We start from the raw sequence: 22768 nt of genomic DNA, 5'->3' as shown, positions 1-22768 counted from the left end.
CGACCGGAGAAATACCACGTTCTCACAGAAAACCGGCGCGAAACAGCGCTTGCGCTGTGTTTCGCCGAGTGAGTGAGTTTACCGGAGGCCCAATCCCCTACCCTATTTCCTTCCCTTCCCATCCCTACCCTCCCCTATTACCCTATTCCCTCTTAAAAGGCCGGCAACGCACCCGCAGCTCTTCTGATGCTGCGAGTGTCCATGGGCGACGGAAGTTGCTTTACATCAGGTGACCCGTTTGCTCGTTTGTCCCCTTATTTCATAAAAAAAAATAGTTACTTTAGCAACGAAATGACAAAGAGTGTATCATAGCAACCAAAAGTCACAACAATTATTTTTGAGTGCTTTCGGATTTTAGGTAAAATTATTTAAATCGAGTTATTCAGCTGATTTAATTTTGAATATAAAAGTGATCCTTTTAATTCCGAGTTACTGGACTAATAAAACGATATTCGCTAAGTAAAATGTCTGAACAAATGAAATTTATAATTAAAGAAATAAATGCGACGCTTATAAGGAATTACGATCTAATAAAATTTGATGCGCTGAACGAGAAGCAATTACTTCAGGTGCTGGTGGATTTGCTTGTCACTTTTAATGCTGGGGACAAAGTAAGTATTATCTTCATTCAGTCTTAATTTGCGTCTAGTTTTAAAACCGTAAAGAGTTACGGCCTGTCCAGTGTCCACATCTCCACGTCACGACGTCGTCAACGTGGAACGAACGAACGAACGAAAAAAACGAACGAAATATTATGGTCGTAGAATACGTATTGTGGTGGTGCGGACCATAATATTATCTAGATAAGTAGTGAAGAATGTAGCAGTTTTACAAGGCATGCGGTGACGTTAGACGTACATAACAATGTTGCTACATCGGCATCGTGATGAGCTTTTTTACGTTACGTTACGTAAATTTTCACGTCACGACAACGTACCGTGCCACGTTACCGCACCGTTCCACGTTGACGACGTTGTAACGTGGATTACGTGGACATGTGGACAGGCCCTTATTTTGTCATTGAAACTTGTCCCTAAAGAGTATATGAATATAATATTATTTTGTACGTGTTGTCCCGGCTATTTCCAAATTCGAAGGTGTCCCAACCGGGCAGCGTTGCTTAAAAATTCATTCCTAAACAGCGAAACGCGGAAGCAGACCCATTTAATATTGCATGAAAACGTAAACAGGCACGTAGCTTAGGTAGAAACTTTTTACGGCCATAGTTACTTTTGGGAGACGACCTTTTAGCTAACAGCTGCAATATTTTACTACTGTAATATGTAATAACTGTGACGTACTTCGGGTAGAAAGAAAATATCAACCTCACAGGAACTATATAGAGGCACCAACATTTTTCTGGGATATTTTTATTTTTATTTTTATGTCTTTATCTGTAAACTGTGTGTACTCTGCGATGTGTTGTGTCTTATCAGGTAAAATATATTCTCCCATGGCTGACAAAAGCAAACGTAATCATAATGCTTGTCGAAAAATAAATGTATGTATACATGAAAAACAAGAATACGACTAGGTAGGGTCGTATCGAATCGAAATCGAAACAGAATAATGTTTAAGTATTATTTACCAATCATCAGTTGAACGTCGAGGAAGATGATCCAGAAACCGTCAGCGTTTGTCTACTGGAAATGTTGGGGAACGTGAAATATCGTCCCCCGCCGGGCGTCGAACCCGCGACCTTCCGGGCCCAGCTACTCGCCGGCGACGCCAGGACCATCCATCACATTATACACTGGCTGCTGTCGAACAGGGACCAAGTTAAAAACACGGCATATCTCGCCAAGTGAGTATTTTTTTTTATGAAATAAGGGGGCAAACGAGCAAACGGGTCACCTGATGGAAAGCAACTTCCGTCGCCCATGGACACTCGCAGCATCAGAAGAGCTGCAAGTGCGTTGCCGGCCTTTTAAGAGGGAATAGGGTAATAGGGGAGGGTAGGGAATTTTGGCCTCCGGTAAACTATCTCACTCGGCGAAACACAGCGCAAGCGCTGTTTCACGCCGGTTTTCTGTGAGAACGTGGTATTTCTCCGGTCGAGCCGGCCCATTCGTGCCGAAGCATGGCTCTCCCACGTATAATAGTAATACCCCCTTACTAATAAACGCTGTATAGGCTTTGAATAGTTATAAAGTGTTTTGTCTTCTTCAATCCAATTAAAAAGGTCACTTGTGTGACAGGAACAAAAAACTGTATAACTATTCAAAGCTAATACAACGTTTATTAGTAAGGGGGTTAGAGTATAGACTGTAGTCTTTACTTGATGACGCCCGCTACTCCGTTGCGCCAAAACTCGGGATAAAAAGTATTCTAAGTCCTTTTTCAGTAGGTACTCAAAGTATCTTGATACCAAATTTCAGCGAAATCGGTACAGCAGTTCGGGCGTGAAGCGGTAGCAGACAGAAATCGCACTTTCGAATGTTTTATAATAAGTATTTATTACTTTGCACGGGCGTAGCCAGGGGGGTTCAAACCCCCCCCCCCCGAAAAGTTAAGATATTAACATTCATAAAATTAAAATAAGGACAGGCGTTCGGCATATCTCATTTATTACTAACTATTGCACTAAAAAAAACATTTTACATCATTAATATTTTTCTTATGAATATAAGGGTTATTATTATTATGTACTTTTATTTCTTTTATTTTCTTGAACCCCCCCCCGATGCTAAAACCTGGCTACGCCCGTGTAAATAATTAGTATGGTCTATGGATTTGCTTCCTATGTATTACCCGACTGCACCAGAAGGAAAGTTGTATGTTTTCTCGAGAGTATAAGTATGTATCTAATAAAACGTATAATTGTTTGACACGCTTTATAACAGGTTAATGGATTTTATATACACCAGTCTTGTTTAATCGTTATTGCCGATATTCCAGAATTATTTGCCAGATGCCATGCCTTCATTTTCGTAAATGCAAAGAACATTAGGTAGGTATATTATAATTTAGTTTTATGAAGACTTGCACAATCTACTAAATACTTAGTAATGGTACAAATACACGGGTAAAGATAAACGACGTGTAAAAGCGTATGCTATAAATTATTGTTAGATACAAGCTTCTGTTTTCCTCAAGAAAATGGAAAGTAATGGCGATGTTTAAGGCAGGTTTTAGAAATAGCTCGTGCCTCGTGGGTTTAAATTCTGGTATTTTATCTGATGTTCCTAAACGGGCAGGTATTTTTCATTAAGTTCTAGGTATAGTAGTGAGTTTTAGATAGCTACGGTACAGTCAATTTGCGATGTATAGGAATTAGACACGAAACAAGGCGTTGAAAATAAAGGATTTACTTTTTAGGATCACTCATTTAGACCGTACCCAAATGTGTTCCTGAATCTCAAAGAAGTTTACGCTTCTTAAAAAAGGAATAATATTATATGATGAAGTTGCTGTCACCACCCAGTTTTAAATACATAGAATAGAATAGAAAATACTTTATTTGTACAACTTAAAACTAAATTTAAACTTAAAAAACACAATAAAGGAAAAATATGTACAAATAGGCGATCTTACTGTTAGCAGCAATAATTATAAGGAAGCTTAGGAATCAATTAACATTATTAAATTTAAAGCGGGTGGAATCGGAGAGTAAATATTATTATGTACCTACGGTAAGGACGAAGTTTTGTCATTTATAATTTGTCAGGTGCAGAAATGAGAAATGACGCACGCAGTACCATAGAAATCAATGCAAAGCAACAAATCCGTCCGCTGCGTACGCTCCTATTCCGATCCGGTGTACGCGCAGCTTTAAACCTAGCCTTACGTCTCCTGCTTAATAATTAGCTTAAAGACATCAAAAACTTTATAGATACTTAAAACTCCCGGACATTCCCGAGGACGTGGTCCGGAACAGCATCATCCAGGAGCTGCTGGAGCAGTACCAGGGCCTCATAACAGAGTTCAAGGACGTCCACAAGAGGACCAGGCTGCTGGAAAAGGAAAACTCCTCGGAGATCATCAACGATATCAAGGAGATGGCGGTTGAGAGGGATATTGGTGAGTGTTTTGTCTCTCTAGTAAACTCTAGTTGTAACTCACACTGAACAGCGGCTTATGCAATGCAATGCAGCGGCTTATTTGGTGCAATTTTGTATTCAGTTGCCTCGAAAAAGTTGCCAAAAAAAAAAAAAAACGTAGCTTAGGCTAGTATAGGCTCGTCACGACCCTAGAAAGTTGCCAATAGAAAAAATACCTTCAAAATGATTTTACTCAGAGAAAGTTGGGCAACACCCAGAATTTATTTTCCAATAATTAATAATAATAATTAATTAGTAACTTTATGATAATAACAATAATAATAATTAATACCTATATGTCTATTTTAAACTTATTGCACGTAGTTGGTAGTCGTCTAACTCTACACTCTACGCGTACAGTCTACACGAATAGTCCTATCTGAGGGGTAAATCCTGCCGATTCCCACGTAACTTATTTATTAACGAAATTAGAATGTAAAATATATATTATGAGAGCCGTCAAAATGGTCGTTGAAATTACATCTTAAGTGAATTTCAGTAATCAAAAGGCTGGAGAACGTCCAAGTGCACCTGGTGGATGTGAGGAACAAGGAGGAACTGCTGGAGGTGAGCAAGCGCCTGCGCCTGCAACAGCAGCGGGCCAAGGAGCTGGAGCACCAGGTGAGCTGGTGGTAAGGGCAGGTTGGGGAGATAATGTGAAGAAGAGGGCAGATAAGGAGTGGACTTTGTCTGCCCTCTCTTTCCCTATGAATTTCCCTCGCTCTAAGCGCATTTACTAAAACAAACTTGTCTACAAACGGCAGAATCATTGTAGGTAGTTGCCCAGTAAAGTGGCCAAATGCGAAAAAGCTGGATTGACTAACACGTACTGCGTCACTCTCACGATTCACGAGTCACGAGCAAAGCGTGTGACAGTAACGCCCGTATCAGTAGTCGTTACCTCGAGATTTCCTCCGCTCGACTAAACCCACACTAAAGCTTAGGCCAAACCTACGCGAACAGGCGTCTGCGATGCGGAGCGTCAAGTTGTCAAATGTGTGTTTTGTATACAAAAAACACATTTGACAACTTGACGCTCCGCTTCGCAGACGCCTGTTCGCGAAGGTTTGGCCTAAGCTTGAACCCTATATCCGCCAAAAATTATTTATTTTTATTTATTTATTTATAGCAGGCTACATAGGCCCATACAATATATACCTTAATGACTAACATACATATAAATTACATACACTTAATAACTACACTTTATCACGAGTTATCGGCGACGTGACGCGCGCTTCATTCCGGAGTCTTCCCCGGAACCTTCGGTAGACTACATCAGTCGGCCAGAATACCTCCGCTTCAAAAGTCGTCTGAAGATGTGTCGGTACTCTCACCACAAAGGAACTGAAGTGTCTTCTTACTGATGTAGTTGACGACGTCCTCGACCTCCATGGACCAGTGCAGGCGAGATATGTACAGGGGCGTCGCGGGGACCTCGCTCCGCAGACGCAGCTCAGGTACATAGGGCGCGGTGCCGCGTTGGTTGCGGGCGGCGGGCTTCTTCTTCCTCCTCTCCACCAGTATGAAGCCCTCCTCATCGCACCCCCTGCTCTCGTCTTTGCCAGGTCGAGAAGACTTGGCCTTGCGGCTCTTCGTAGCCTTGCGGCTATCCGTAGACTTACGGCTCTCCGTGGACTTACGGCTCTCCGAAGCCTTACGGCTCTCATTCTCCCCATTTTTGTTCGCCCGCGGGGAAGGTGCGGGGCGACCAGCAAGAGTCGCGTAGTTTTGCTGAGTCGCCTGTGGACTCAGCGTCGGCGCAACCGGGAGGGGAACGCGGGCGGGGGCGGCAGCGGCGGTGTTCGTTGACCCGTCCGATATATGCTGACGGGCTAAACGTGATCGCCTGTGCGCCTCGGCGTCGAGTTACGTATGCAGCGTCAGGTGACCCACATAATGAATTATTACTTTTCAATTGTGATAATTCACTACGTAGGTCACTGATGATAGATTCCGACGCCTGCAATCTACCCCGAACTCCGGCCAGCTCTTCCTTCAGGAACCTGATGTCCTTCAGTAGGCTGACGACGTCGACGTGGTCCAGCGTGACGGGCGGCAGCTTATGCAGCTGTTTAGCCACAAAAGCCGGTACCTCATCCGGATCCGTCTGCTTCAGCAGGGAGATGATGTCCTGCACACTCCTTTCGGTTCCGTCTCTTCGTCGCGACGGCATGTTCGCGCTCTGGCCGAGCGTCTCATACAGCAGCTGCTTCCCTTGGCAAATCTCCTCGCTGGTGAAGGAAGACTTGCAGATCTGCATGATGCTGACCTCATCCATGGTGTCGATGGCGTGCTGGATAAACGCCAGCAACTCGTTGGCCACGAGCGCCATGGTCACGTGCAGCGGCAATGTGCCGCGCGATTCGCGAAATATTAATTAATTAATATTCGCAGCGTGTGTAACGTGGAGCACGACCGTTCGCTAGCTCGACACATTACACGATTCATTATGTCATTTGTTACCACCACGTCGTATTTTTTGAGGATTGAGGTTGAATCGAGTGGGGGTTCGAGGAAACTGCTTATGATACGGGTGTAAAATATCTGCCAGTCGGTAATAAGGTAAAAGCAATAGTTTCGAATTTCGATGTATCTTTTTCGTGGTTCACAGGCTGAAGCGACGGTGTGCAAATGCCTCAACCAATCTTTTCTTTGAGAGTTTGAGAGGCAAATATATTTTCTTATTTAACACTCCTTAATGTGAGTTGTGAACATAATATTTTGCCAAGACAAAAATACAGAAGCAGAAAATACATTTACATGAAAATCAAAACGCGCCTTTTATAGTAATCCAATGGCCTGCTTATGAGACGAAAGATACCCTTATCAAAAACAACGTTCTGTTTTTGCCGCCTGATTGGGCAGTGGGTAAAGTAGGGTACGGAGTCACCAGAGGAAAATATTGCCTTGGCTAACAGAAATTGCGTTTACGATATTTACTCAGGAACACGTGGTGTAATTTTATAATAAGATATTATCAGATGTTATTATAACTGGATGCGGTAGTTGGACCATATTCGTTGGGAAGCGTATGCGCTCGACATCCAAGTTTGTATTAAGGGGGCGACTAACCCTACTACTACCCTAAGTGTCGATTTTATAATTCATTTTTATACTTGAAAATAAGCCCCGAATTGTTTTATTTTCTAAAATTAGATACTACATTATATTTCCGAGAATTCGATCTGAGCAAAAACACGATATCTTAAAATTTTCTCGATAGAAAAAAATCACAAAGATGCATCTAATTTTCACGAATTTTTCATTTATTGCCATAACTGTGCATTGAACTAAGTTAATATTTTAACACATTGTATAAAATTCTATCATTCAGAGATCGACCTAGCGGATTTTTGAAATGTTGTATATTTATCGAGTTATTGAGAAAAAACTAATTTGGCGATGAATCCGCGTCGTTCTTTTTCACCTGGCATATGAAAGACGGGCGTGAGTGTGAAGAGAGAAGGACGATGTTTGATTTTTGGGGTTAGTCGCCCTCTTAAACTAATAATATTGATTAATTAATTAGGTTGTAAGATAGTCGGTAGTTTAATACAAATATGGCACCGGGACAAACCCTTGCCGGGTTTAATGGTGCTGCTATTTGGTTAAATATAATTGTTGTGTATCATACGCTTAATAAATAAAAAAAAATAAAAAAGTAATTCGGATTTGGCATGATAAGCTTCATAAGATAAAAAAAGGTTTTCGCATTCTATACTCTAAACTCTTAAAAGTATCTCCCCTCCTTTTACTATGGTATCTCTATACTTACCCAATTTTACTAAAAATCTATTCAGTGGTTTAAGCTTCATGACATTGCACTAGTATGACATGATATGTATGAATAGGGTGGTATCATTAGTCAGGTTTAGGTCGAAAGCTACAATAAGAAATGTTCATATCTATACTAATATTAAAATTCTGCAGCGTTTGTAAGTTTGTTTGTTTGTTTGTTTGTTTGAACGCGCTAATCTCAGGAACTACTGGTCCGATTTGAAAAATTCTTTCAGTGTTAGATAGCCCATTTGTTAAGAAAGGTTATAGGCTATATTTTATTACGTTAAGACTAATAAGAGCGAATAAATAGAGGAAAGTGTGGAAAAAACGGGGGGAAATTATTTGAAAGGGCTTATTTGAACGCGCTAATCTCAGGAACTACTGGTCCGATTTGAAAAATTATTTCAGTGTTAAATAGCCTGTTATTGAGAAAGGCTATAGGCTATATTTTATTATTCTACGACTAATAGGAGCGAAGAAATAGAGGAAAATGTGGAAAAAACGGGGGAAATTATATGACATTGCTTATTATCTTAAGATTCTTAAGAACTACTGGAGCAATTTTTATGTTATTTGGCAAACATGAAGAATAGACCACGTTAAGGGACATAGGCTATTTTTTGCGGAAAAATGTACGGTCGCGTGAAATTCCTAAATTACGCAAGCGAAGCCGCGCGGTACATCTATATATAATAAAATCGTAGGGAAGTCAATGCTGTACATTGAATATTTTTGTACAATAAATAATACTTGGGACGTGATCTACTATACTAACGCGGACGAAGTCGCGGGCAACAGCTAGTTACTTATATAATATCAATTTTGATTTATACTGGAGCCATAATATTTCGTATAACTTTTTTATTGGAAGCGTCTAGTCAATATCCGCTAGAGTTTTAGTTAAAATTGTATGAAAATATTGTCATGCAATATTTGGAGGCAATTTCCTGGGGTGGCGGCGACGCGACGCTAACTCCGGATAGATGGAGATTGATATAACATTCTACAGGCGACAAATATCTTAACTTATATACTTATATAAAATTCTCTTGTCACAATGTCCTAGTTACCGTACCGTTAGTGGAAACTTTTAATTGGCATATCGCTGTGTAATATGTATCTTATTGGAGTTGTAAATACTTAAATAACTGTAAGTTTTCCTAAAAAAATAAAATAAAAATAAAATAAGTACTCCTCCGAAACGGCTTTACTGATTTGTACCAAATTTTATATGCATATTCAGTAGGTCTGAGAATCGGCTACTGGCTACTTTTTATATCGATAAGTGCATTTGTTTAATAAATACAATAGTAAATTGTTACAACTCGAGACTGACAGCGACCATTGTTTGCGCGACGGGATAGCGATGGACGTTGCCATGGTGACATACTTATTTAGTTACTTCAATAAAATAATATGTGCGAAATTGGGCGAAATACTTTACATGGCAAAACAACTTTTGCCGGGACAGCTTGTATTATAATATAGATAAATACACCGATAACGTAAGCAGCGCTGAAAAAGCCATTTTTTTGTGATTTGTATGGGCAAGCGCCCGCGCGTCATTCATTTTTCCATACAAAGGTGAAAAAAAGTTACTCTTACAGCGCTGCTTGTTCCACAGCAAACTCTATATAGAGAACCAATACACACCCTAAAGTATTATCACTTAATTTTGTTACATTCTGCATAACAAAACATTGTATTCCTAGTAATTTATTTTTTGATTTAACTTATTTATGGGTCAAGTAAGGAATTTCTACCGAAACCGAACCGCTCTCTGCGTCATCTGGGGGCACGGGAGTGCCCCCGCCAAGATGAGCCAAGCGAAGCGCGCAACCTACCTTTTCTCGAAACGTTTCGTCGTTATTTTTGAACCCTTGTAACTTTGGTTTGAATAATGCCAGATAGTTGAAATTTTCAAGATATAGTGACATGGGTATAATTATTAAATGCGCAAAGTTTGAATATCGTAGCTATTATACTTTAGATTTTATAGGTGTCCAAAATCCCACAATTTGGTCACTGACTCACCGATCATCAAAACTGTTAGGGTACTTCCTGAAGTCTTAGAAAGCTGATATTTGGTATGTAACGTGATATTAGTACTAAAACAACAAAAAAATTATCAAACCCAAGTTAACCTATATCCGTAACATTATAGAGCAAAATTAGGCAAAAATTTGTGTTTTTTGTATGGGAGCCCCCCTTAATTTTTTATTTTATTTTAATATTATTATTAAATATTAAAGTAGACATATAACTAAGGACTTTGAGAAAAATTCAAGTACCTAACTGTTGCCATTATTGATATAGAGCAAAAAAGGCCAAAAAATCACGTTTGTTGTATGGGAGCCCATCTTTAATATTTATTTTAATTTATTTTTAGTATTTGTTGTTACAGCGGCAATAGATATACAAAATCTATGAAAATTTAAACTCTCTAGCTACTACCGTTCTTGAGTTACAGCCTAGAGACAGACAGACAGATAGACAGACAGACAGATAGACACGGACAGACGGACGGACAGACGGAAAGACAACGAAGTCTTAGTAATAGGCTCCCGTTTTTACCCTATGGGTACGGAACCCTAAAAAATGAACTAAAAGAAAAAACAAGTAAACAGCTTACAAAAAGAAATGAAATCCCACCAAAAACATTTTCATGTAAAAATGTTGCCAAGATGAGAACATAATAATATTATAGTTCGTCGCGTCAAAAAGTAGTGAGATCTCATGTAGAGCCAAGTTTCTAACCTTACGTACTCAGCCCTAAATCTAAAAACTTTAATTTTACACTAAAGCGCGGCAAAATATTTGATAATAATATAATGAATCAGCCACACGAGGAGAATATATATTATTTCTTATTTATTTCTTAACTAAATGCGTGCTATAGCTCCGTATCAAATGACAAGCATGACAATTCATTCAACGTGAAAAGGAGCCTTAAATCCATACTTTCATACTAATGTCTATCAGCTGTCCTCTTCATGCTCTAACCCAGCCTTTCCCAAAGTAGGTGATAATACCCCCTTGTGGGCGCTGAAGGTCTACAGGGGGGCGGTTGAAACAAGGGGGGCGCTAAAACATAATCTTTTCTCAAAGTGGGCAGTAGACAAAATAAGTTTGGGAGCCCCTGCTCTAACCGCTGAACCGATTTTGCTGAAATTCGGTATAGAGATACTTTGAGTGCCGAAAAATGTAGGGTTCCCGCGTGAGAAACTAATTTCGGCGTAACGGAGTTGCCGGCGTCATCCAAGTATATTGATAATTTCAGTACGACGTGCAGCAATCCCAATTGAACATGTTAGCGGAGCAGCTGAGGCGGTACCTGAGCGTCGCTCACGGCGCCGCCCCCAAAACCTCCGGCGACGTGATCAAACATTTACAAGACGAAATACAGGTGATTTATTATGTATTGCTTTTATTGCTTCGTGCGAATCCGATTCACGATGATGGTATGAAGAGGTATTTTAAGGTCACCGTATCGCCTTTCGCCTCGCCGTCAGAGTAGACAGAATTATAGAGTATGCCGACTTAGAACTGATGTTGAAATTTTTAATTTTGACGTGTTATGAAGAAAATCGTCGCTAGGCTGTTACCTACGAATTTAAAACTATGACATATTCGCTGGACGTGTTCCTCTTTGGTCGTATTGTTTCAAGTTTAAACCCTAGAGAGCCTACGCGACCTCTTAAAACTTTTAGGAATTACCTAACTTAAGAGTTAAGGGTAAAAATGTATTGTTTTAATAATAAATTGGTAGATAAATCATTTCCCGTAATAATTATTATTGTAGTAGGTAATTTACAATAATTGGAAATTATTGATTCACAATCAGACTGTGGATATACGTCATTTAGTCGTGTTATGTCAATTTGATGTAAGGGCGAGTTCGCATCGCATCGGAAAATTCTGCAACAAAACTCATCATAAAAACGACATTGCGATACGATGCGATGCGAATTCACAGTTTTGTGTGGGAGCCCTAAGTCGTGATCTGTCGGCTGGGTTTGACGTAACGCGACGAAATTACGAAGGTCGGCCATCTGCCTATGAAATATGAATTAACTTCTCTGATAGTACAACTGTATGTTTTTTTATCAGCTCAACACGTATTTGATGAAAGAAAAGCTGCCGCAAGAGTTGGAAGGGCTGCAGAAAGAGTTGAACATAATGCAGGCGATTGCCACCGAACAGCATCCCTCTCGCTCTGACATCACTCTTATACAGGATAAGGTAGATAAAGGCTCTTTTTAAGTTAAATGTATTAAAGGTACAGTGTAGGCAGCATGCAATTTTAACATCGTTCAGCGATCTGCCAAATTTCTATCTGATCGCAATCTACTAAAACCCCCCTTGTGATCACTGATCTACTAGAATAGCGTGTACCCATTGGGCCCCGCATAATTCTATTCCCAAAGATCTAAAATAATTTGATACCTGTTTTGAAAAATGCGTTTTTCCCTTAAATTTTTTCAAGCGACATTAAGAGGATACACCAGGGGCTAGAGAAAAGAAAAAAAAGTACGTGTAATATCTATATAATAGCTGTCTCCCTTACCTCAAGCCTATACCGCGGAATGCGATAGAGACAATTCTGCAGAAAATCAACGATTCGTTGTCCCCTGATTCCTTCTTCAAAACTTAACCGATTTAAGTATTTTTTTACTAAAGGCTTGAGCTGTGTTCCTATGTTTTGCTTTTTTTGTATAATCTAGCCAAATCTGTTTTCTGGACGTTTAAACACAGCGGAAAATCTGGCCATTTTTTTTGAGGTTTTTGAACGTTCATATCTTATTTAATAATTAAATTATGAAAAAAAAGAAAACATAGGGACATTGTATTAGTGGCTGTAGATATTCAGGAAAAAATTATAACTTTACTAGCATTATCCAGGGAGGAAACAGGGGACAACGTTTGTATGGAAAAAAGGGCGGTGTGGACTCCTCTTAAAGTTTTGCGCAGCTTTTATGACATTGTAAATGGTTTTGGGTAACGTAGTCTTACATCATCTTTCATTTCTTAAAATGATCTTCTTGGAATCTGATCTCTTGAAACAGTTAAAAGGAATGGATTCCAAGAACGTGTTCAAATATCTCTCCAATTGGAAAATAAACTTTAAATACTTTAAAATAAAATGTATTTTAGATTGCAGCGGTGAACAGCGAAATAGAGCAGTTGGTGCAAAGGAGACTGGCGGCTACCAACCCTGCTGAAGACAAGCTCGCGCCGTTCCGTCAGCAGGCGGCGGTGATCAAACGGAATAAAGAGGCCAGCGCCGCCAGGGTTGATGAGCTGGCCGCATCGCTGCAGAGCCACGAGGCAGCGTTAGCTGATCTACAGTCCCAGGTAATTAAGATAGCAAAAGATGACTGCCAGAGATAAGAAGACTGCTAGTGAGAGCTTGCTGAGAGCTGTCTAGGAGGCGAGCGTTGCTTATAGGGTTGATGAGATAATTGCATCACTCCAGAGCCACGAAGCAACCTTGGCTGATTTGCAGTCTCAGGTATGTTATACAGAAGACTGCTAGTTTCTACCTTCGCAGTAAGTTAACTAGCAGGCTATCGTCGCGAAAATTGATAAAATGGTTGTAGAGGCATTGGGTTATATTGGCTGATTTGCAGTCTCAGGTATATAGATAATAATATATCAAAGGAAACGGCTGATACTTGAGAGTTGAGACTGCTAGTCGCTAATGCGACCTAGATCGCGCACGATTTACATTGGTTTAAATGAGAATATTTTGTAGAAATAGTTTGATAAAAAACGGGCTCGATCGCACAAGGAAAGAAATTTGAATTAGCAGATATCACAAATTTGAATTAGCAGACATCATGCAAATTCAGAATCGGAATATGTTCTGGTAAAATGACAAGAGAATTATTATACCTAAAGAGCCAAGCATATTCTAATAATAATTCAATGAATCGAACTTGAATAACAAAAGAAATTCTCAGAAGGTGCTCCTCATAAGTGGCGTTCGAATAATTTCTAAATTCTCCGCACATGTCCCCTCAACCTGATCTCGAATATAATTGAAAACGTCTATACATTTTTCCCTATTTCCAGAAAACCGTCATTAGGTTTAAGTGGCTCCTAAAATACCTCCATTATAATCACGGCGCTGATCGTTTGATTAAGAAATCATTTTGTTTCATTAAGATTTAATAAGCGGTTTCGGAACATTTTCGACAAACGAATTCCATATCCGCTTTCATAATGAAGACAACGAAGGGCTCTTTGAGTTACAACCAAATTAATCAATGTTTCGACTTGTTATTCGCAATTAATTAATTATTACAGAAAATATAATTGAGGTCACAATGCTCATTACTTCTGTTTTAAAATTTAAGAAGAAACAACTATGATTCAAAGTTTAGGGCTTAGAGCAGGGGTTTCCCCAAATTTATTTTGTCTACTGCCCACATTGATAAGAAATATTTTTTATCGCCCCCATTGTTTCACCTACTTTCTTAATTCTTATCTTTATTTAAATGAAGAAACGAAATTACAAATCACCCCCCAAGCCCAATTTTTTTTTATGAAATAAGGGGGCAAACGAGCAAACGGGTCACCTGATGGAAAGCAACTTCCGTCGCCCATGGACACTCGCAACATCAGAAGAGCTGCAAGTGCGTTGCCGGCCTTTTAAGAGGGAATGGGGTAATAGGGGAGGGTAAGGTAGAGAAGGGAAGGGAAGGGAAAGGAATAGGGGAAAATCGAGAAGGGAATAGGATAGGGGATTGGGCCTCCGGTAAACTCACTCACTCGGCGAAACACAGCGCAAGCGCTGTTTCACGCCGGTTTTCTGTGAGAACGTGGTATTTCTCCGGTCGAGCCGGCCCATTCGTGCCGAAGCATGGCTCTCCCACGTTGTAAAGATTCTGGATAGACCTTCAGCGCCCACAAGTGGGCGTCATCGCTCACTTTGGGAAAGGCTAGTTTAGACCATAATAATATTATGTCATTCTATTCAAAATCAGAACGAGTAGAAAACTGTTTTGTAATGCCTCGTGGTTCGAAGAGGTAGAGCTCTTTATAGGTAGTAGATGTAACCAAAGTGTTCAAGTATTAATGAACTCCAACTTCCAAGTTGGAAATCAATCGTGAAATGAGGCGGAATGTGTAATAGAAACCTGCAAATGTTGGACGCGATTCACCAACTTTCCCTGGAACGTCAAGTTTTAAAACGTCCTCAAATGCGACTCATCAGGAAACTTTGATGAGAAATTTCATAAAAGTAAAGAAGATAAACTCCAGCGATTGCACTGGAAAGTTAATCGAAAACCTAGTTTATATTTGCTGATTGAGAATAAATATTATATTTAGTTTACTTAGATTTCTTATGTTTACTGGAATATATTGTAATAGATATTTGGGATTTTATTGCGGTTTATTTTCTCCATCAGTTAGTAGTATTCAGTAATCTTTCCGTGTTTGTGCTGTAAACATTATAACGTATAATTATATCAAAATATTGGATGTCAGCTGTAACGTCGTTGCCTAGCTGGCATTAGCATATTTATAACAATATGCTTTATTCTTTTACAATGTCAGGAATATTATAAGTGAAGAGAATGTAGCCTTATCAAAATATTATATTTAAGATTTTTACTTTAATAGTATACATGTTATATTATGATGTGACTGCAAAAGCATTAATGACGTCAGAATACCAATTAAGTTTTGTAAATACTTTGACAATACTTACTTAAAAAAATCGGCCAAGTGCCTCGCGGGCGAAGGGTTCCGTACCTTTATAGAGAAAAAATATGCTAAAAGTTGTGTTTTGTAGTAAAGGTAGAGAAGGGAAGGGAAGGGAAAGGAATAGGGGAAAATCGAGAAGGGAATAGGATAGGGGATTGGGCCTCCGGTAAACTCACTCACTCACAATAAAATTTAAGGAGGGCTCTCAAGCCCTCCTTAAATTTTAATTAAGTATATTTTAATTTTATTAATAATTATTAAAATACATATATAATTAAGGATTTTGTGAAAATTTCAACTGCGGCCTGTATGTTGTCATTATTGATATCGAGTAAAAAAGGCCAAAAAAATCATTTTTGTTGTATGGGAGCCCCCTTAAATATTAATTTTATTCTGTTTTCAGTATTTGTTCAATTGTTGTTATAGCGGCAACAGATATATACCTACACAATCTGTGAAAAATTCAGAACTCTAGGCTCTAGCTGTAACGGTTTTTGAGATACAGCCTTGAGACAGACAGACGGATAGACAAGGAAGTTCTAGTACAGAACCCTAAAAATCTAATAGGTATAACCGGTAAAAGTACGTATGCGATAGGTGAAAAGGGATATAAATAGTTAGGAGGCGTTCAAAACCAATTTGCAAATCTTAAGGCGCTGTGGTTTTTGCAACTACGTAAAATGGGTTTTTTAAAACACGTTTTGAGTAAAGGAAATGTCATTATTTAAGTATAAAATAAGTACCGTTTTAAAATTGAGAAAATTTCCTATACGCAAAGGTATATCAGTACACAATTTGAAAAATTCTGCTCCATAGAAAAAAATCTCAAAGATGACTGTTATAACGCTGTTTTTCATAATTAAATCATTTTATGGCTAAATTACACACTTTCAAGAAAAAACAAAAATGTAGTATATGTGTCGTAACCTAACGTAAACGATTTGATATAATATTTGATTTGTGTAATACTAAAAACAAAAGGTTTTTACTCCTATTTCCTATTATCAAGGCACGCGGCGAGCGCGTAACAGCCACTGTACAAGGCGCGCTGATATGAATGTTATTTTAATATCCTTAACGTCGATATTCGTACTGACAGACATCGACCTGCTTATTTTAGGGACTACTGGGCCTTAAGCGCTTTGTAAAAATCTGTCCTTTTACCATCTAAATTCTATACAGTGATTTTTAATATTTACGTATTATCTTTGTGGTTTCCACTATCTTTTACTTTTTCTAAAAATATCCTTTTAGGTAAAGCAGCTACTCGGCGACATGGTCCTTAGAGGTGAGGAGTTGAAGAAGTATGTCAATTCCCTTCGCGCTAAAAGCACTCTCTACAAGAGACAACGAGCAAACCTTTCAACTTTTAAGGTGAGAATACATTTTATGTATCTGTTGACTGTTACATGTCTTTGCTATTTGAGGAAATATGGATTGTAGAATTCTAGATGTCGATATATATCATCTGTATATATAAAACTCAAAGGTGACTGACTGACATGGTGATCTATAAACGCACAGCCCAAACCACTGGACGGATCGGGCTGAAATTTTGCATGCAGGTAGATGTTATGACGTAGGCATCCGCTAAGAAAGGCTTTTGATAAATTCCAACCCCAAGGGGTTAAAATAGGGGATGAAAGTTTGTATATAATAATACTTCTTAACGCGAGCGAAGCCGCGGGCAAAAGCTCGTATGAAAATATGACGATCATAAAATACAATGTTAATAGATAGCGCAAAATTCAAAGGGGCAAAAATGAAAGAAATAATATTTCCTATCCATTATACACCTAGTTTCACTTACAAAGTTCCTTTAATTGTTTAAAATTCTAATAAAATAAGTTATAAGTCGAAAATTTGGTTCTCAAAGACATCTAAGGACTTTTCACAAAAACTCATTAAGATTTCGTTTTAGAAGCATTTTACGCAAAAACTTTTTGTGGTATATTAATATTCTTGTGTGAAAGTTAATAAATAATATTATCTAATAATATTTATGGATGCTTCACACCACGTCTGTCTGGCCCCGTGCTAAGTACCTGAAAGTCTTCTGTCTAATGTTACGGGTGCCAGAAACGGAAAATATAATACTTATTATAATTTAACACTTTTATACTAAGTATACATAATTATATTTTTTAAGATTTTTATTATATTTCATACACATATTTAATTCACATCCATGACCCAGGAACATTGAAAACCTTTTGTTCCGTCGGCGGGATTCGAACCCGCGACCCCCGGCTCGACCTCCACGCGCTTAACCACTGAGCCACAGAGGTCGTCAAAAAAGTCAATTATTGCATTTTGTAGAGCGAAGCCGGTGTCCTGACTAGGACTCTGCAGATACTGACCGCGGCAGATCCCACCGTCGAGATGGCCCTACTCAATCACAAGAAGATGAGAATTGACGACGTCGTAGAGAAGGATAAATCGTCGGATCTGACGAAGACCTCCCTGCATGATTTATCCCAGGTAATGCCCGCTGTCTATGATGGGATTAGGATATGATAGGATCGTAGTCTATCAAACCGGGTATATCCTCGCTTAGGGAAATACGATTGTCGCGTAAGATTTGATCTGCAGCACCCGGATCTCACGAAATGATCTTTATTTTTTGGAATTTGGAGATAATATCGAAGTTGTAAAAAAATCAGATTAACATGGTAGGTAGGTGCTGTCACATCTATACTAATAATATAATTCTGCAGAGTTTGTAACTTTGTTTGTTTGTTTGAACGCGCTCATCTCAGGAACTACTGGTCCGATTTGAAAAATTCTTTCAGTGTTAGATAGCCCATTTATCGAGAAAGGCTTTAGGTTATATTTTATCACGCTAAGACTAATAGAAACGAAGAAATAGAGGAAAATGTGGAAAAAACGGGGGGAAATTATTTGAATGGGCTTATTTGAACGCGCTAATCTCAGGAACTACTGGTCCGATTTGAAAAATTCTTTCAGTGTTAGATAGCCCATTAATTGAGGAAGGCTATAGGCTATATTTTATCACGCTAAGACTAATAGGAGCGAAGAAATAGGGGAAAATGTGGAAAAGACGGGGGAAATTATATGAAAAAGCTTATTTGAACGCGCTAATCTCAGGAACTACTGGCCCAATTTAAAAAATCTTTCAGTGTTAAATAGTCCATTTGTTGAGGAAGGTTATAGGTTATATTTTATCACACTAAGACTAATAAGAGCGAATAAATAGAGGAAAGTGTGGAAAAAACGGGGGGAAATTATTTGAAAGGGCTTATTTGAACGCGCTAATCTCAGGAACTACTGGTCCGATTTGAAAAATTCTTGCAGTGTTAGATAGCCTATTGTCGAGAAAGGCTATAAGGCTAATATATTTTATTATTTTACGACTAATAGGAGCGAAGAAATAGAGGAAAATGTGGAAAAAACGGGGGAAATTATATGAAATTGCTTATTATGTTAAGATTCTTAAGAACTACTGGAGTAATTTTTATGTTATTTGGCAAACATGAAGAATAGACTACGTTAAGGGACATAGGCTATTTTTTGCGGAAAAATGTACGGTCGCGTGAAATTCCTAAATTAGGTACGCAAGCGAAGCCGCGCGGTACATCTATACATAATAAAATCGTAGGGAAGTCAATGCTGTACATTGAATATTTTTGTACAATAAATAATACTTGGGACGTAATTTACTATACTAACGCGGACGAAGTCGCGGGCAACAGCTAGTATTTAGTAAACCTCACTTATTTATACTAAGCATCGTAGTCTCGGCTGGCTTTATGACAGGCTTATTCACATCAAACTGTCACTGCGCGACACACTAAGATTGACGAACTGCGAACATCATAATTCATATTATTATACTTATTTAACAACATGTAAACTAAACGCACTGCAAAAAAAATATTGAATACATTATCGTTCTACCGCACATCTTCCTCGTCATGAAAAATGTTTATCTAAAGTGTGCTTCTCAAAGATACAGCAATTTCTGTCGCGTTGAATGTTAACAGAATGTACTGTTAAAATTACAAAAGTGTCAAACGACAGTCGGGAATTCGAAATATATGTCGGGTGTCGGGTCGCGTGACTCGTAAGTCGATTTCCAATACAAAACGGAAATCGGAGAGTCGGAAATCGTGTATCCAATTTGCACAGCGAAGGTCTCAGATTCGGGATCGAATCGAATATTTTTAGAGACTAGCGAAGGTGCCTAAGGTAGCTAGGCTAAGGCCTAAGACTTAAATGTTTAGGTTAATACGTCTTAATATCTTTTCCCGCCAGCGGCCAAAACAATGGGAAGTCTATGTACGGTAGTTTGTTTGATGGATAAGTTGTCAATAGTAGCCCGGATGAGTAATGACTGATGACTCAAACTATGTAATTTTATGTAAATTACAGGCTATGTCGAGTCATAATTTCAAAATATATTTGTTGTTGGTGTCCCAACTTGCGTAGAGCTATAAACCTCATAGTATGAATTAATGACTTTTTTACGTCACGACTCACGATGACGTCATAAAATAGAAAACAAGCAATCTAAAACATATCCAACACGCTTTTTTACTTTAACTTTTCATTTCATTCTTTAATCAGGTCTACAGATATTTTGATCCGGTAGTACTAAACTGTACATTCTACACGTCAAAAACTTCATGAAAGTTAAACCAGTCCGGGCTTCTGTAATGATTTTAGCATTACCCAGCGGTAATGCTGAAGTTTGTAACACGTGTAACTTTAATATTAATTGCATTTTGGTTGGCGTTTACCGAAATTTTGCCAAGTTTTAAGCAACTCACGCGGAACTCCCAACTTGTTCGCGAAATTTTCGGAGTTAAAACGCCCTTTTAATGGGATATGTATGTGTAAAACTTCCTAATATACATTTGAGTTGAATTCTTTACGTTAAGTTATGCCTACCTTTACAAAATTTACGTAAAACCGGAGCATATTTTTGAAGAATTTGCTTTAAGTCTAAAAAAATTTTTTTAAGAGGATTATTAAAACGCCTGTTTCTAAAGGTTATTGGAAAACCCAATCACTGAATTTTATAATTCCTTAACTTCACTAATTATTGTTTCTTAACCCCCCCCCTCCCCCCTCCCCCTTTATCTTGTGTCCAATAACCGACAGCAATTCTTTCCAAAGTTGGAATAAGTATCATTGGAAAGCCTGTGCCAAAATTCTCTGTTCGTTGACTGATTTGGATGTTATTGTTGTAGATGGTGGCGCAGACGGCTCAGAAACTATCCCAAGTGAGGCAGGAGCTGCAACCTCTGGCGGATCGGATAAAACCGGTGAAAATAGAGTTCCAAGAGACGCAACAGCTGTATGAGCAGAAGAAACGGGTTTATGAGGCCAACTCCATCAACATCTCATCACAGATGGAACCGCTGAAAAAGGAAGTAAAGGAGCTAACGGAGGAACTGAACAGCCTGGAGGAAGAATGGAAGCAACTGAGGCAGAAGATCGCCAAAGCAGAAAGTCTGCAAGAGGTAGTGATGGCCGAAATGAAGAATTCCATGCAGTCGCCCCGGAAACCGTCTAGGATAGAAGAGTTGAAGAAGCAGGTCGCTGATGCAGAGGAAGAAGTCAAAAGTTTGGAAGAGGTGTGCTTTTTTAAACGAATTCAAAGCCATACAGTGTTTGGTCTATTGCCTATAGGTAGAAATCACAAAAATTTAGTAAATAATATTATGAGTTACGACTTACGACACTCACTGTCTTTTAGAGTCTTTTTACTAATACTAGATACTCTAAGACAAAGAGAAACGGATCAACTCTTTTTTTTATTTATATAAGTATATTTTATTTATATAATTTTTTTATATTATATAATAATATATAATTTTTTTAATTAAGTATATATTATTCTTTTGCAAAAAAAGATTTTTAGTTGGTTAATACTAATGTATTAACCAACTAAAAATGTGCAAGAAGCCGTCACACTGCTTTAAGCAGGTTCTTTCAGACAACCCTACTTAAAAAATATTCCATTAGTAATTTTAATAACAGTACACACTTGTAATGACACTTTAGAAAATTTGTAGCTGTCATTACGAGTATTTAATGTATTTTTTTTTCTTAGCAACAACGCGCAATAAGCTCCCAACAAGGCGCCGTGGAGGAGCAAACTCGGTTGTGGCAGAATGTGGTCAAACTGCTGGAGTGCAAGATGCAGGCGAAGCAGCAGCCAGCCAGGCAGGGCCAGGTGCACATCACGCAGCACTCGCAGATGTTGACCTTGACGTAGGTGAATGTAGACGTTATTGCTTAAAGAATAAGGGTTTTAGAACGTAAGTTATATTCTAACATTCTTTCGAGGGAATTACACCTCGGGGGAGTTTTGCAGGGCTATGTTGAACTTCTTGCGTTGTAAAGGGTTCACCAAACTAAAACCCGCCGATGTCGCTTTTGGTACTACCACAGGCCTGCCTACCTAGCATACGCCAACGAGATATCTCACTCTACATGTTTTCTCGCTGTTTGATGGTTTGTCTCTTCATCTCTATTCACCCTAGCATGACACACATTTTTTCTCGCGTAGATCTATCATCGAAATAACACATTTTTATAGAGTTTGGTCGAGATAATGTCGAGATTTTGACATTATGAGACGAGTAATTACAAAATTTAATTATCTCGAGAGTGAGATATCTCGTTGGCGTATGCTAGGTAGGCTGCTATGAATAATGTACTCGTATCTCGTTATTCAATCAAACAATAAAACAATTGTTGCTTATGTAATATTTTAAACTTTAATAAATAGTATAAGACTAACATTTGCTTTTCATTGGAACCTAGTTTAGTTATTACACCACACATTAACAGCTCGCCGGCAGGCCGCCGCCTGGCGGTATATCGGAAAAGAGCACGGACTCACAGTTCCCCTGACGATTTTGTAGATTTTGTATCGACGGTCAATGACTGTCAGGCAGCCTGCCGACTAGAGCCTGCAGGCGGACTGTGTGTTTAATGTTTTTAATGTGTTAATGTGTTTAATGTGTGTCCCTTTACATTCTGGGACCCGATTCCCATCCCATCGATCAAACGTGTGTGACTCTCTTGAGACTTGAGACCCAATTTCCAGAATCGGTCACGATCATTTTCGAATTCTAGAAGATAATAATATTATTTAAAACCGTTTTCAACAGTCTTCCGTCAACAAAAATCAATAGCCATCAATTTAGAGTTAAAGAGCCCGCGGGGGCCAGACCTTCCTTCGTTTCGTAAAGCTGAAA

At 38.7% G+C, this 22768-nt stretch overlaps 1 protein-coding gene across 1 annotated transcript; it reads left to right on the top strand.

The window, feature by feature from the left end:
- Positions 1-459: 459 nt before the first annotated feature.
- Positions 460-21978, top strand: LOC121731527 (intraflagellar transport protein 81 homolog). The gene is made up of 11 exons (XM_042120994.1): positions 460-611; positions 1599-1804; positions 3833-4020; positions 4540-4661; positions 11104-11229; positions 11934-12065; positions 12978-13178; positions 16791-16910; positions 17856-18017; positions 20750-21136; positions 21616-21978. The coding sequence occupies exons 1-11, from the start codon at positions 465-467 to the stop codon at positions 21778-21780; spliced, it is 1956 nt and encodes a 651-aa protein (XP_041976928.1). The 5' UTR covers positions 460-464; the 3' UTR covers positions 21781-21978.
- Positions 21979-22768: the final 790 nt, after the last annotated feature.

The sequence above is a fragment of the Aricia agestis genome, chromosome 11, assembly GCF_905147365.1.
Source record: "Aricia agestis chromosome 11, ilAriAges1.1, whole genome shotgun sequence".
Classification (NCBI taxonomy): Eukaryota; Metazoa; Arthropoda; class Insecta; order Lepidoptera; family Lycaenidae; genus Aricia; species Aricia agestis.
This window is presented reverse-complemented; position numbering and strand designations above follow the sequence as displayed.

What these genes read in the sequence shown, in the direction of transcription:
- LOC121731527 (XM_042120994.1), top strand. Translation starts at nt 465, where the DNA reads ATGTCTGAACAAATGAAATTTATAATTAAAGAAATAAATGCGACGCTT. An exon ending in TAGCTGATCTACAGTCCCAG is followed by an intron (nt 13,179 to 16,790) that starts GTAATTAAGATA and finishes ATATCCTTTTAG; the next exon opens with GTAAAGCAGCTACTCGGCGA. An exon ending in CAAACCTTTCAACTTTTAAG is followed by an intron (nt 16,911 to 17,855) that starts GTGAGAATACAT and finishes TGCATTTTGTAG; the next exon opens with AGCGAAGCCGGTGTCCTGAC.